The sequence below is a fragment of the Cervus elaphus genome, chromosome 11 (genome assembly GCF_910594005.1).
Source record: "Cervus elaphus chromosome 11, mCerEla1.1, whole genome shotgun sequence".
Lineage (NCBI taxonomy): Eukaryota > Metazoa > Chordata > Mammalia > Artiodactyla > Cervidae > Cervus > Cervus elaphus.
In genome coordinates, this window is record NC_057825.1 from 13,319,176 (window position 1) to 13,335,590 (window position 16,415).

The 16,415-nt window shown below is 39.3% G+C and overlaps 1 protein-coding gene and 1 pseudogene across 1 annotated transcript; both read left to right on the forward strand.

Annotated features, from left to right (window-relative positions):
* The first annotated feature begins 2,928 nt into the window (after positions 1-2,928).
* On the forward strand, positions 2,929-3,873 carry LOC122703062 (olfactory receptor 1L8-like). Its single transcript, XM_043917158.1, has one exon. It carries the CDS (start codon positions 2,941-2,943, stop codon positions 3,871-3,873), a length of 933 nt encoding a protein of 310 aa, XP_043773093.1. The 5' UTR covers positions 2,929-2,940.
* A 6,306-nt stretch (positions 3,874-10,179) lies between these two features.
* On the forward strand, positions 10,180-11,124 carry LOC122703057 (annotated as a pseudogene).
* The last annotated feature ends 5,291 nt before the right edge of the window (positions 11,125-16,415 follow it).

Consider the following 16,415-nt stretch of genomic DNA (forward strand, 5'->3'; position numbering starts at 1 on the left):
CACCCTCTGCTTTTAGAATATTCTTCCTGATTCTTTAGTCAAAAACCTTCCTCCTCTTTTCTAGTCTTCAACCTGGGTATTCTTCATTTCTCTGACCTAGAGCAATCAATCCCATTAATTCACCAAATCTCTACTAATTTTTGTATTGCACATTCCACAGACAGCCCTTTCACAAATGACTCACTTTTAAATATTGATCTGTGTGTGATGTACTGCTTTACAGACATAGTGTCTCCCTTGTTATTTGTAAAACATCAGGAACCAGCTTGTGAGCAGGTGATGCAAGATAAATCAAATCCCTCACTGTCTTCAGCCCAGGGTACTGTCCCCTGCACGACTCCAACACCAACATCAGACACGCCCTAGTCATGCATGGCCAATTTTTCCACCCAATTTGGCCTGTTAATCATAGATATTCAAATTTTCAAATTCTACCATCTCTACAACACAGAAAGATAGGCCACCTATCTAGCAAATACAAGGATAAATTCTGAATATGGGAGAAGAAAACGTGTCAGATAAGGAGGATAGAAGGGCAAACCGTGTAGGAAATTATCAAAACAATTAAAATAGTGCCTATGCTGATTGTGATAGACAATTAGCATACCAAACCTAGAGGAGCGGTAGCATAATACTAGAGAGCATAAACTTACAGTGAGCCAGCTTGGAGTTCAAATTCTGATTGCTCTTCACATCCTTGAAAGTGAAAATGAAAGTTGGTCAGTCGTGTCCGACTCTTTGCAACACCATGGACTATACAGTCCATGGAATTCTCCAGGCCAGAATACTGCAGTAGGTAGCCTTTCCCTTCTCCAGGGGATCTTCCCAATCCAGAGACTGAACCCAGGTCTCCCACATTGCAGGTGGATTCTTTACCAACTGAGCTATCAGGGAAGGCTTAATGTCCTTAGTGAACTTCAACAAACCACTTCAACTCTGTAAGCCTTAGTCTCTTAAAATGCTTCATAATTCCTTAGGATTTAGTAGGATGCTTAATATAAACTTGATACATAATACTTACTCACAAATATTGGTCATTATTATTAACTTTAATTACCAATTCATCCAATTACTCAATGCATAAACAAATATTCCTTCCATAAAAACTTGCAAAACCCTGAAATTAGCCAGACAATTTGGCAGTAAGGGATGTGATACTTTATGTACATAAATTAATTGATTTTGAGAACATCAAGAAATAGATAAAGGAAGGTGACACAGGGACTGATGAGGATCAACAGCTTCTCCTGCATGCTGACAATATGCTGTCTCTCTTCTAAGTGTTTTTGTGCATTATTTCACTAAATCTTCATAAGAATGTGAATATTTGTGTCCAACATTACACATGAAGTATTTGAAGTTTAAAGCTATTTTATAACTTAGAATATGAGCATTTAATTGTAAATGAAGCAATATATTAATTTAACAATATTAAATAAATTAATATATCAATAAATAAATTAATATATAATATAAGACTTTACGGGCTTCCCAGGTTTTGCTAGTGGTAAAGGATCTGCCTGCCAGTGCAAGAGATGTAAGAGACATGGATTCAACTCCTGGGAAGTTCTCCCAGAGAAGGGAATGGCACCTCACTCCAGTATTCTTGCCTGGAAAATTCCATGGGCAAAGATCCTGACAGGCTATAGTCCATGGGGCCTCAATGAATTGGACACGACTGAGTGACTGAGCACACACACACACACACACACACACACACACACACACACAAGGCTTTAAAATGCCTTAAAGTTCCAGTGTAATATGTCCATTTAAAATGTATTAAAGAATACACTGCCTCTGAAAATTAGTTTAAACACTTTAATGATATAAGTATATTCATTGTAGGGATTTTTATGGTAACCAAGAATTTATAAATAACCAATGTCTCAAAATGTTTGAAATTTCCAATGCAATGTGTAATTCACAAAGTATGGATGCATATGCTGGCTCTAAAAACTTCTTTAAAGAATGTTTGCTGAGGTAAGATCTATCATTATAGAGTATTTTGTAGTAGCAAGAAAGAGAGGCAATCTTGATGTCCGTTATTAGGTAACTGGGTATGACTGGAAAACACATGCTTACATGTTTTTCATAGATATCTTTGAATAAATATATGAGAGAAGAAATTTTAAAACATGAATTGAATAGTTAACAATGGATGCCCTTCTGTACAAATGTGGTTTAGGACAGGGGATTAATGAAAGAAAAAATGGTTTACTAACGAGGGGAGACTTGCCCAGACTGCTGATAGCATGCCGTGAGCTAAGGAGGGTGAAGCTCTCATACTGTGTCCAGACAAGGAAAGAAACACTGTTGAACTGGATTCAATGTTTCTCTTGGATAGTCCCTGTTGATTATTTTGGCAAATGCTTATTTCTATTGAAGACATGCAAAGATAAAGTTTAATTTTACAATGACTGAATTTGCTTTGATAAAGAATGGGGGTCCTGTGACTTCAGTATCTAAAATACTCCCCACCCCCAATGATCTCTACCCTCTTACACTATTAATACCCCATTTTTTAACAAATGTACTGCTATGTGATATTATATTACAAATACTGTTTGTAATCATCTGACCTATCAGCCAAGCTACATGAATTACACAAAGGCAAAGATTTCTGCTTTATTTCTGTATTCCCAGCAATAGGAATTTCCTAGATTTCCCAGACTAGGAACTAAGGAACTCGAATTAGAGGTTTCTAAAGGAAAACTCTCCGTCTGTTCCTTCTGGTTTCAACAGAGGACCCTTATGATAACATGGATTTGGGAACGGAGGACCACATCAAAGACCACGAGGGTAACAAGCCTTCCCAGCACAGCTGCAAATAGTGACCAGATAGAGGAAACAAAGACTCGCTGGGTTCTGGTGATTTGGGCTGTGGAATTGGAGCATGATAAATAACAAACCTTCTTGTATCTAACTAGACCCAAGTCAATGGAAAGACTCAACCAAACCAACAGTGTCTCTGAGTTCATCCTCCTGGGACTCTCCTCCCGACCTGAGGATCAGAAGCCACTCTTCATCCTCTTCCTCATCATGTACCTGATCACCATAACAGGGAATGTGCTCATCATCCTGGCCATCCACTCTGACCCCCAACTGCACACCCCCATGTATTTCTTCTTGAGTGTCCTATCTTTCATTGACATTTGGTATACAACAACCATTGTCCCCAGGATGCTGGTGAACTTCTTGTCGGAGAAGAAGACCATCTCCTATGCTGGATGTCTGACCCAGATGTATTTTTTCTATGCCTTGGGCAACACTGATAGTTATCTTTTGGCAGCCATGGCCTATGACCGCTATGTGGCCATCTGTGATCCCTTCCACTATGTCACCATCATGAGCTGCCACACCTGTGTCCTGCTAGTGGCCTTCTCCTGCTCATTGCCTCACTTTCACTCACTCCTACATACACTTCTGCTGAATCAGCTCAGCTTCTGCAACTCCAATGTTGTCCACCACTTCCTCTGTGACATCAACCCTCTGCTGAAATTGTCTTGCTCCTCCATATTTGTCAATGATCTCATAATAAAGACAGAAGGACTGGTGTTTTGGGTGACCCCCTTCCTATGCATTGTTTTCTCATATGTACGAATCCTCATAGCAGTTCTCAGGGTCCCCTCAGCTGCAGGGAAACGCAAAGCCTTCTCCACCTGTGGCTCCCACTTTACTGTGATGATCCTGTTTTATGGAAGCATCTTTTACGTCCATTTACAGCCCTTGTCCAGCTACACTGTTCGGGACCGAGTGGCTACACTTGTCTACACGGTTCTGTCCTCCATGCTCAACCCTTTCATTTACAGTCTGAGAAACAAAGACATGAAGAGGGGCCTGGGGAAGCTGATGGGCAGGAGGAAATCTTAGCCAGAAGGAGGAAATCCTAGCCTTTTGGGGATATGTTCATGGGTTTCTCTGAGGCTCTACATCCTGTTTCTGCTGGTTCCTGATACACATAATAAACTCTTGTAGGTCAGCAGATATGACTCACATGTGTCATGGATGTTGGGTTGTGTCCACTTCTTTACACATACAACTAGTAACCATGGAGACTTTATGATGATTCAGTAATAGGCTCCAGGTCTACCAAAATCTTGGCTTCCAGTTTTCATACATCGGCATCTCTCTTCCTGTCTTCCTCTTCTCCAGGAAACCACATCTTTTTCGTTGCTCCAAATGCTGTTGAAACCTTTGTTTCCCACAAAATTTCCTAGAACTTAACATATATCTGTTCAATAACTTTTGATTCCCTTAATCAAATTTGGCTCTAGATGTAATTTCTGTAATAAGCTAGCTTTTTGAAAGTCGTTGCAGTGATTCAGAAAAGGAGAAGCAGAGAGAGAGTGACAGGATTGAGACTCTTAAGAAATGAAAACTTCCACCAAACAAGGATTGTGTCTAGTGCAACAGCTATCCAGGGATTGTGCCTCTTCCTTCTTCCATATTTTTGACAACACAATGTTCTGGGCTCTGTAGTGAACAAAAGCCCAACTCTTAGCCCCGCTTAGCTAGGTGACCTAGTAGTTCAGCACACAACTGCCCTGATTATCAGGCCAGTGTGCATGAGGCTGAGTTGTCTCTGGGTCTCTACCCTGGTCATCTGGTGCCTCAAATATGCCTCAAGGCACTGGTCTTGTTCCCTCTCTCAGCTTTAGTTCCCTTTAGAGATTCCCCTATCCATAGCCACCATCATAACCATCCAGATCTGTCTGCTTTCCAGAGAAAATACATACATTAATTCTATGTACTTAGAATTAATGATTCTAAGGAGTGTATTAAAACCCACATGTGAACATTAAAGGCAGATATAACTAGGAACTTCCAGAACCATTCAGAGACATACTGAGTGCTCTGGGAAGTAGAGTCATCTAAGCAAGGACTTTATTCTGTTCTCTTCTGTTTCTTCCTTTATTCTCTATTATTACTCAGTGATTTTATACTTTATTTTATATCTGAATATTTTATCATTTATTATTCTTCTATGTTCTTCCTGGAGCTATTATTCAATAGGTCTCATGTGGGCCTGTGAATCTGCATTTTAAGGACCACCCCATTGAAAAGACTAACCTAGTCTTTATGTGGGAAGCTGCATGACTGAAAATTCCCGATCACTCCCTATGTCCCATAATTTGTATTTCTGGACTCATGCCTTCAGTAATGCTATATCAAGTGTATAATCTACATGTATGCAGACTATATATATATACCACTATACAAAAGACTAGAAGGAAATAATGTGTACCTTCAAGTCTGCACATATTTTTAACATCAGAATTTTTAGACGGGGACATATATTTTTTTGTATAAATAAACACCAGTTGTTAAGAGTAGTGTAAAATCTATTGCTCTGCTTTTCATCATCATTGAGTTTTGTTTAAGTAGCAATAATATCATATCATGATAGGAAAGAGCTGATATAAAAGAGGTCGGATCACCAATGGGACCCCCCATTGAATGTCCTGATTCTCATTTTGATTCACTAGATAAGGAGGAAACACTTCATGCATGAAACAATCGCACTTCTACACAACATAGGGTTTTTGCTATCAACATTTTGGGTTTGGAAGAGAAAATCCTGATCTTTACACTTTTCTGCAAGACTGGGCATGGCCATGGAGCTGTGGCCATGTCCCTTGTGTCAGTCTGAGTGAAGTCCAAGAATTTTCATTTCTAACAAGTCCTCAGGTTATGCCACATACTGATTAAGAAAAATACTTTGAGAATCACTAGTCTACTAGATATCAAGATCCACTATAGACCTATTGTAGTGAAGGCTATGCGGATATTGGTGAAAGACTAGACAAACACGACAGCTGGTATAAAATAGAGAGCCCAGAAACACACACACCCCGCCCCCCTGTTGGTATACACTTGACTTGAATGAGGCGCATCTTTTCTTGAGTGCAGCTTAAGACACCTGGCAAATCACATGGAAAAATGAAACTGGATTCTTACCACATACCATATGCAAAAATTTACTCCTGATGAATTACAAACTTACATATGAAAACCAAAAACTAAAAATTTTTAGAAAGTAATATAGGAGAATATCTTTTCCTCCTTAAGATAGAAAAACATTTCTTTAATAAGAAACAGAAAGTAAGCACTAATCATAAAAGAAAATTGCAAATTAGACTTTGTTAATATCAAAGACATCATAGCAGAAAAAGACAAATAACAAAATAGTAAAAGGTATTTGAAATTCATAAAACCAATTAAAACATCCAGATTAAGAGTACATAAAGATCCCTAGAAATCAGTAAGAAAAACAGGCAAAGCTGGGGGCTGAGGGAGATGAGGGACTAGGAAAAAAATTAAATAAACATTTCACAAAAGAGAATAAAATCTAAATGACCAATAATCATATGAAAATATGATGTGTTACATTAATAATCAGACAAATTCAAATTAAATCACAATGGGAAGCCATTGCGTACCAACAGATAACAAAAATTAGAATTCTGAGGATAAATATGAAAAATTTAAGAAAATATGAAGCAATATAAAATTATGCTGTTAGTAGCAATATAAATTGGTACAGTCACTTTGGGAAACAATTTGCTATCATCTGTATAGTTCAAGTAAAGATATAGAAAGGTGACTAGGTTTAACAAGACTGTGCCGTACATTTGAGAATTGTTATGACAGTAGATTTTAATAGTTGTCACTACAGAAATCAAAACTATGGATATGTTAACTAACATTATTGTGGTCATCATTTTGCAATAAATACATCTGTCAAATCACTGTGTTATACACATTAAACAATGTTCTATGTCCATTATTTCTCAATAAACTGGAAATAGATAGTATTTGTCAAGAGATTAAATGAATAGAAAGAAAGACAGCCACCTGAAGAGTAATTAGAAGATGCAGGACCCAAACCCAGGACTTTCTGCCTCTATAGTATTTACTCTTAATATGTAGATAAAATTTTTAAATTAAACTCACAGGTAAGGAAAAAGATACACGTGTGTTGTATGAGGCACTGGCTTATCCTGAGGGCAGTAGCAGAATGTACTTTTTCCCCTATATCCTTGCTGTGAATGATATTCACCAAAATACACAAGTATTCTCTGTAAAAAATCCAAAAGGAAATTTGCTGTCTGATTTCAATGCCAAGAAGAGTTGTGTCTTCATTTAGCAGAGGAAGGACCTGAGGTTCATAGAGGCTAAGTAACTTCTCAAAAGCAACTACTAAGAGGCAAGACCAACATTCTAATAAGTATCTCTTTTCCTCATCGCTAAACCCCAAAGCTCTGAGACTAAACTCTGAAAAAACATGCATTACTTGATCCAAAATCCCTTTGCTATATGACAATAACGATTGCCTGACCCTGTGATTTAAACATATATGAATTTACATTAGCCTAATCCCACATACAAAAATGTCTAATCCATGTGCCTCCCCAGACACTAGAAAGCATATTCACACCATTGAACTACCCCTCACTGAATATCCTAAAACTTGCAACCTTCTCATTTTGACTTGTCTTCCCCAGATCTAGAATACACGTTGGTCGACATCCGAATCCCCCCAAATTAAAGTATTCACCTACATAAATATCTGTCCATCCCTCATAACTCATAGTTGGGAAAACAGAAGCATGCCCTTGAGATGTCACAGAGAGGTTAAGAAACTCAAAGATCAGTCCCAACATCTACAGAGGAACCCTCAGGGGTCCTCTGTCCCCTTGGAGACAAACCCCCTAGAGAGGTCATTACACCACAACATCCTTAGCCTAAAAAGCATCTGAGAGGCCACAGAACAGACCTCAGACTCATGAGAAGCTGGCTGTGCTGCCACAATCAAGAGAGTCCTCCTACTTGAGTCAGAGCATCTCTGCCTTCTGAGATCTGGAGCTGGGAGAGCAGCAGTGAGCTAGGGACAAGGCCTTAAGAAAGAAGGGCAGGGGTTGAGGTCAGGGAAGGAAAACATGTTACCCCTTTGGAGTAGTATATCAGCTCCTCCTCCATCCCTGCTTGTCTCCTTATCAATTTGCCCTGGATTTCATGGGAGACACATGAGGAAGCTGAGCTTTGACTGAGAAGCAGACACGACTTGATGAACGGACATGGTGCACATCAGCTTCTGGAGAGGCTGAGGAAGAAAGAAAAGCATCTGGACATAGAGGTGAGCTTCAGAAGCTGGCCACCCACTTGGCTATTCCAACCCAGTTTGGTACCTTACCTTTTTTCTCCCAGATACTTTCAAATATCTCACAGATTGAGACAGCATAAGTCAAGCAGAACTTCCATGTGGCTTTTGATCTTTAGTTCAACCGGTTTGATCTCTAACCCATTTATACCATTTGTTTTACTGAAAGTAAAACCCCACCAGTAGAAGGGAAAGAAAAGAAAACCCATTGTATTCACAGCCTGATCCACTCACCCTCTGTTTTTAGAACTATTCTTCCTGATTCTCAGATCCAAAACCTTCCTCCTTTTTTTCTAGTCATCAACCTGTATGTTCTTCACATCTGTGACCTGCAGCACCCAATCCCATTAGTTCACTAACTCTCCACTAATTTTTGTATTCCACATTCCCCAGTCAGTCCTTCCATAAATACTTCACCTTTGAATATTGATCAGTGTGTGATACACTGCTTTACAGACATAGTATCTCAGTTGCTAGTCATTAAACATCAAGAATGTGTTTGTGAACAGGTGATGGAGGACAAATCAAACTCCCACAGTTCAATTTCAATCCAGGGCACTGTCCACTGCAGGACCCCAACTCCACTAACTAGACACACAGCGGTCACACATAGTCAAATTTTTCCACCTGATTTTGGCCAGTTTATCATGGAGATTCAAAATTTCAACTTCCTCCATCTTTACTTCACAGAAAGATAGGCTACCTCTTTTGTAACTCCAAGGATGGATTCTGATCATGGAAGAAGAAACATTCTCAGTTAAGGGAGATGGAAGGGTAATTCACTTAGGAAACTGTCAAAATGAGGAAAACAGTGTCTGTGCCTGACTGTGATAGACAGTAAATATACCAAAACTAGAGAGGTACCATAACACTTCAGAGCATAAGCTTGGTGTTTGATACCTGATTGCTTTTCAACTCCTTAGTAACCATGAGCAAACTGCTTCTCCTCTGCAAACCTTAGTTTTCTGAAACAATGCATGCTTTACAATTCCTTATCATGGGATTTAGTCAAACACTTAGCATTGGTTTCATAGGGAATATGTATTTGTATTTGTAAACCCTGGTTGTTACTTTTTGCTTTAACTACTGATACACTCAAATCACTAGATGCATGAACAAATATTCCTTCCATAAAATCTTGCAAAATGATATCATGCCATGAGGTAAAGAGGATTAGCTTCCCATTCTGTGCCCAAACAAGGAAAATAAAACAATGTTGACCTAGCTCCACCATTCTTCTTAGACTTGCCCTGTTGGTTGTTTCGGCAAACCCTTACCAGTTTCCCAGACATGCAAAGTTAAATCCAATAGGATAACAATTGAATGTGCTTTAGAAGGAATGATGATTCTGTGACTTCTGTGTTTCACCATCCACACCCCCCAGCCATCTCCATTGTCTTTATAATACTCTATTTTGTTAACAAAACTTCTCCTTACCTGGTATAATTTTATATATTCAGTTTGTCGATGATCTATCTCCCAAAATACTACACAAAGCAAATATTATTTTTTTGCTATGTTCCCGTTAGGGAAACAGTGTTTTTCCCAGAGTAGGAGCTAAGCAACTTGAATAAGAAGACCACTCTGATGGATTCTACAGGAAAACTCTCCTTCTGTACCTACAGCTTGCAATATAAGGTCCTTATGATGCCCATGGATTTGGGAGGCTAAGACCACATCATGGACCATGAGTATGACAAGCTTTCCCTGCACACCTGCTGTGAAAGTGAAAGTGTTAGTGGAACCATGGACTGTAGCCTAACAGACTCCTCTGTCCATGGAATTCATCAGGCAAGAATAATGGAGTGGGTAGCCATTCCCTTCTCCAGGGACTTGTCCCAACCCAGGGATTGAACCCAGGTCCCCTGCAATGCAGACAGATTCTTTGGGAAACTGCAGTTGCTAATGGTACCAAAAAGAGGAAATAAAGACTTGTTGGGTTCTCCTGATTTGGACAATGGAATTGGAGCATGTGAAATAACAAAACAGCTTGCATATAACTTAGACCCAAGTCAATGGAAAGACTCAACCAAACCAGCAGTGTCTCTGAATTCATCCTCCTGGGACTCTCCTCCCGGCCTGAGGACCAGAAGCCACTCTTCATCCTCTTCCTCATCATATACCTGGTCACCATAACAGGGAATCTGCTCATCATCCTGGCCATCCACTCTGACCCCCAACTGCACACCCCCATGTATTTCTTTTTGAGTGTCCTGTCTTTCACTGACATTTGCTTCACAACAACCATTGTCCCCAGGATGCTGGTGAACTTCCTGTCACATAAGACCATCTCCTATGCTGGGCGTCTGACCCAGATGTATTTTCTATATGCCTTGGGCAACACTGACAGTTGGCTTCTAGTAGTCATGGCCTTTGACCGCTATGTCGCCATCTGTGACCCCTTCCATTATGTCACCACCATGAGTCACTGCCGTTGTATCTTGCTGGTGGCCTTCTCCTGTTCATTGCCTCACTTCCACTCACTCCTACACACACTTCTGCTGAATCAGCTCACCTTCTGTGACTCCAATATTATTCATCATTTTCTCTGCGACCTCAGCCCCCTGATGAAATTATCCTGCTCCCCCACATTTGTCAATGAAATTGTGTTAATGACAGAAGCATCTGCCTTTTTGGTGACTCCTTTTCTATGCATTGCTTTTTCTTACATACGGATCCTCATCACGGTTCTCAAAATTCCCTAAACTTCTGGGAAATGCAAAGCCTTCTCCACATGCGGCTCGCACCTCACTGTGGTAACACTCTTTTATGGAAGCATCTTCTATGTCTATCTACAGCCTGTGTCCACCTACACCATCAGGGACCACGTGGCTACAATTGTCTACACAGTTCTGTCCTCCATGCTCAATCCTTTTGTCTACAGCCTAAGAAACAAAGACCTGAATCAGGGTCTGAGGAAGCTGGTGGGCAGGAGGAAACTCCAGACAACACCCTCTTGATGTACACACAAGGGAATCTTCCCCATTTCCATCTGGTTTCTACTGGCCCTTGGTGAACAAGCAAGCTCTTGGAGGTTAGCATTTTTAACCCATGTGAGAATAGGCATTGTGGTCAATTACATCCATTGATGAAGACTCATTATTTGACTTTGCTTCTGCTTAAATCACAATGTTCTTTGCTGTTTCTCCTCTTTCCTATGAAGATTCATCACATTGCATCTTCCAGATGAGATGCTTTAAGCCAATCTTTTCCCCACAGATATTTCCTGAACAAATTTCTCTTTTCAAGACTTATCCTCAAAAATCCTTCACATTTCAGTATATTGTTAAAAATAATTACTTAATTTGTAGCTGTTAGATGCCTTTGCAAACATTTGAAAGGGGCGATGGAAGGAAATGAGGAGGAAAAAGAGCACATTTTAGCTAACTTTCACTTTGAATATTTTTATAATTCCTCATTTTTCTCATTCAAAAATGTTTTCGTGTTTAAAACTTAAGTTTTCACTTTTTCTCTTCTCCTAGTTTTTCTATTCCTCCCTCATTATATTGCTATGACTCTATTTCTTTTCAATTTCATCACTTTGTAACCAAACAACTAAATATTGCTAATGACCAGAAAGCATAAGAGCCAAGAAATTATCCATTCCACAGGGGGAATGTTGAAATCTCTCCTCCCTCTATCTATCACTAAAGTATGTTTTAAAACATATAATTTAATACTTATTCTAGAAACTTCAAGTCGTTAGAATCTCACTTACAGAAATATTACCATAACTGTATGTTGAGTATAGAGATTTTATTTGAGTGAATCTCAGTTTTTAATGTAGAAATAGGCCAAAACATAAAATCTTATCAATAGGAAATAAATCAATTATGATTAATTGCATTATTGTTTTAATATGTAATGGCTGTAATAGATGGGAGAATGGGAGACATCTGTGTTTCAAATACTAGTGTGCATCCATAAAAAGCCAGAGGTCTGATCTTCAAAGCAGAAAACTTTTCCAACCCATCATAATAAAAACAGTGTAAACCCCAAGTAGCAGACAGATAGTGACTTATTTGGTAATTGTTGTTGTTCAACTCTGCCACCCCATGACCTGCAGCATGTCAGGCTTCCCTGTCCTTCACTGTCTCCTGGTGTTTGCTCACACTCACGTCCATTGAGTAGGTGATGCCACCCAACCTTCTCTTCCTCTGTTGCCCCATTCTCCTCCTGTCCTCCATCTTTCCCAACATCAGTTTTTTCCAGTGAGTCAGGTCTTTACAGCAGCTGGCCAAAGTGTTGGAGCTTCAGCTTCAGTATCAGTATCAGTCTTTTCAATGAATATTCAGGTTTGATTTCCTTTAGGATTGACTGGTTTGATCTCCTTGCTATCCAAGGGACTCTCAAGAGTCTTCTCCAGCACCACAGTTGGAAAGCATCAATTCTTCAGCAGAAATGGACAAAAGAAGCACTCTGGTGAGCCTCATCTTGCTGCATGACTGTGGAGGGCAGTAGAGCTGAACCAGAGCTGATTATCCAGAGAAGCCCAGTTTGGGTTAGGACAGGAAGTAATTGGAAAAAGTGGAAGAACTTAGGCAGTTGAGAGAGATCACCTAATGAAAAATATGGGCAGGAAAGGGATTCAATATTCCTTTCTTTAAAACTACCTCAAAGCAAGAGTGTAGTGTTCTTAACTGTTTATCTCATGTGTAGTGCTAAGTCATGGCCAATACAAGAGATGTTCCAGGATTCATTTTTCCATGAGAGGAAGATTTGGACCAAACCTGCACTAAAACAATTTTCTGAGACCTTTTATTTTGTTGTTCAGTCACTAAATTGTGTCTGACTCTTTGAGACCCCATGGTCTGCAGCATGCCAGGCTTCTCTGTTCTTCACTATTTCCTGGAGTTTGCCCAAATTCATGCCCATTGAGACCTTTTATATACAATTTATGTACAATTTAGAGAGACGATGTCAACGAGTTCCTTAAAGACCTGCTTAAACTATAGTAATTTGGGATTATCACTTTAGTCACCTATTATTACTTTTGCTATTACCCTAGAAGGATGCCTGCCTTTGAACCTCTGTGACATACTGTGACTGTCAGGTAGTAACTGCTACTTTATGTTTCTCTAACCAGAATAGCACCCTGGTTAAAGCAAGTACTTGATTACGAGAGAGACACATTACTGTCCTCTGCCTGACATATTGGAATCAAATTTGGTCTTTTAACTACACCAGATTTGAATGTGAATGGAAAACTATACTGGAAGGAATTTTAAAAGTTAAAAATGGAACTGCTACATGATCCAGCAATTTCACTTCTGGGTATTTACCTGAATAAAACAAAAACACTAATCCAAAAAAAATGCACCCTGATGTTCACTGAAGCATTATTTACAATAACAAAGGTATGAAAGCTAACTCAGTGCTCATCAGTAGATGAACAGATTTTAAACAAGATGTGATATGCATGAAACAGAGCAGGATGCTATTGTTGGGTGGTGCCGACCCCCACCACCACCATCTCCTCTGCCTGCCTTTTGTCTATGGAAAAGTTTAATCAAAGAATAAGTTTAATCAGAGAAGAAACACAGAAACAAAAGAAAACAGTAAAAGGAGACCAAATAATAATAATGTGGTCATTAAGCATGAACAAAAGTCAAGGACCTTTAGTTCTTTCTCAAGGCTGTAGATAATATTCTGAGCCATATCCTGTGAGCTGTCTGATAGATACTAGAATACCATGGGGAGAAGTTAACTACTTGATGATCAGACTGTACCCAGGACATGAGGGGCCACAATTCTGAGAACTGGCTGAAAAAAAATGGGCACATATGGACCTTGAAACTGAAAATTAACTGTACCTAAAACAACCAAGATGATGCTGGTCAGACCACTGATGACCAATTTGAAAATGACTATGCTGTTTCTATATGTAGCTCACCCCCACTCCCACCCCCCCACCCCCCTGCCACTCTGTCTGTAAAATCTCTCACCCCCTGCTTGTTGGGGGAGGGGTGGAAGTCGGCCTTTGGACAGATGTCTGCCACCCTCCCCCGCTGTTGCCGGCACCTGAAATAAAGCAAACTTTCCTCTCCACCAACCTGGTCTGTCTGTTGACTTTTGAGGGGTGAGCAGCCAAACCCCACATATCTTTCAGTAACATGCATATAAAATGGAATATTAGCCAAAAAAAATGAAATCTTGCCATTTGCAACAAGATGGATGAACTTGAGGATATTATGCTAAGTGAAATATGTCACACAGAGAAAGAAAAATATCATACAGTATCACTTTAATATGGAATCTAAAAAACAAAACAAAATGAAAACAGACTCATAAATACAGAGAACAAATGGGTGATAGCCAGAGGGGATTTGGAGGGGAGGGGGAAAGTAGAAGGGGATTAAGAGATACAAGCTCCCAGTTATACATAAATAAGCTGCAGAGATGCAATATACATCATAAGAAGTATGGTCAATAATAAGGTAATAACTCTGTATGAGGACAGAGGATTACTGATTCACAGATATAGAGAACAAACTAGTTGCTATCACTGGTGAGAGGGAAGAGGGGAGGGGCAATATAAGGTTAGGGATTTTTTTAAGGTTATTATGGAATTATATGAAATCATGTAAGTGAAACCTCAAAATTGTAAAGCACTATATAATTTAAAAAATCTTTCATTGAATAAAAACAAGGATCTAAATAAAACAATTTATATGGAATTTTAAAAGATGGTAATGATAACCCTATACGCAAAACAGAAAAAGAGACACAGATGTACAGAACAGACTTTGGGACTCTGTGGCAGAAGGCGAGAGTGGGATGTTCTGAGAGAATAGCATTGAAACAAATATACCATCAAGGGTGAAACAGATCACCAGCCCAGGTTGGATGCATGAGACAAGTGCTCAGGGCTGGTGCATTGGGAAGACCCAGAGGGACGGCATGGGGAGGGAGGCGGGAGGGGGGATCGGGATGGGGAACACATATAAATCCATGGCTGATTCATGTCAATGTATGGCAAAAACCACTACAATATTGTAAAGTAATTAGCCTCCAACTAATAAAAATAAATGAAAAAAAAAAAAAAACAATTTCCCCTTAAAAAAATAAAACAGAGAAAGACAAGTACTGTCTGGTAATACTTATATGTAGACTACTGAAAAAACAAACTATTGAAAAACAGACACCGATTCATGGATACATGGAACAAACTATAGGTTAGCAGTAGGGGAGAGGGGAGGGAAGAGGCAAGATAGCGGTGGAGAATTAAGAGTTACCAACCACTATGCAGAAAATAAGTAACTTACAAGGGCATATTGTTCAGCACATGGAATATACACAATATTTTATAGTAACTATAAATGGAATATGACTTTAAAATTTATGAATCACTGTGTTGGATACCCAAACTTATATAATATTATACACCAACTATACCTCAATTTGAAAAAAAATTTTTTAATTTCTGAGTGAGCAGATATAAAAGTTCTCACCAAAACAAGTCAGTAAGTTGTAACCATGTTAGCATCTGGATGTGTTAACTAACATTACTGTAGTGATCATTCTTCAAAAAATACATGTTCTGTGTGAGGCAGTGGTACTCTGAGGGTGGTAGCAGAATGTGTTTTATTTCCTATAATATTGTTGTAGGTATTATTCACCATAATATACAATATTCTCAGTATAGAACTCAAAAGGAAGTTTCATTTCTTGTTTTGGTGCCAGAATTGTTACAGTAATTTTTCAGATTAGCTCATAGAAGCAAAGAAGCTTATTAAAAGCAATTACTAAGTGACAAAGCCAATATTCCAGTAAATATCTCCTTTCCCCAACACTTAACCTCAAAACACTGCTCTCAGTCTAAACTATGAAATACACACATTTTTTCCAAAGCTCCTTTGCTAAATGTGACAGTAACTTTTGCTGGAGCCTGCTCTTTAAATATATATTAATGTTAACCTAATCCCACCTACGGAGAAAGCAATGGCACCCCACTCCAGTATTCTTGCCTGGAAAATCCCAGGGACGGGGGAGCCTGGTGGGCTGTTGTCTATGGGGTCGCACAGAGTCGAACATGACTTAGCAGCAGCAGCAGCAATTCCACCTAGTAAAATATTTAATCCACATGCAGACAGACAGTGGAAAGCATGCACACACCATTGATCTACCCCCACAGAATCCCCTGAAAACTGTAGCCTTTAACATTGACTTATGACTTCCCAACACCTAGAATACACCTTGGTCCACATCTGAGTCTCCAAAAATGAAAGTATTCACCCACATAAATATTTGT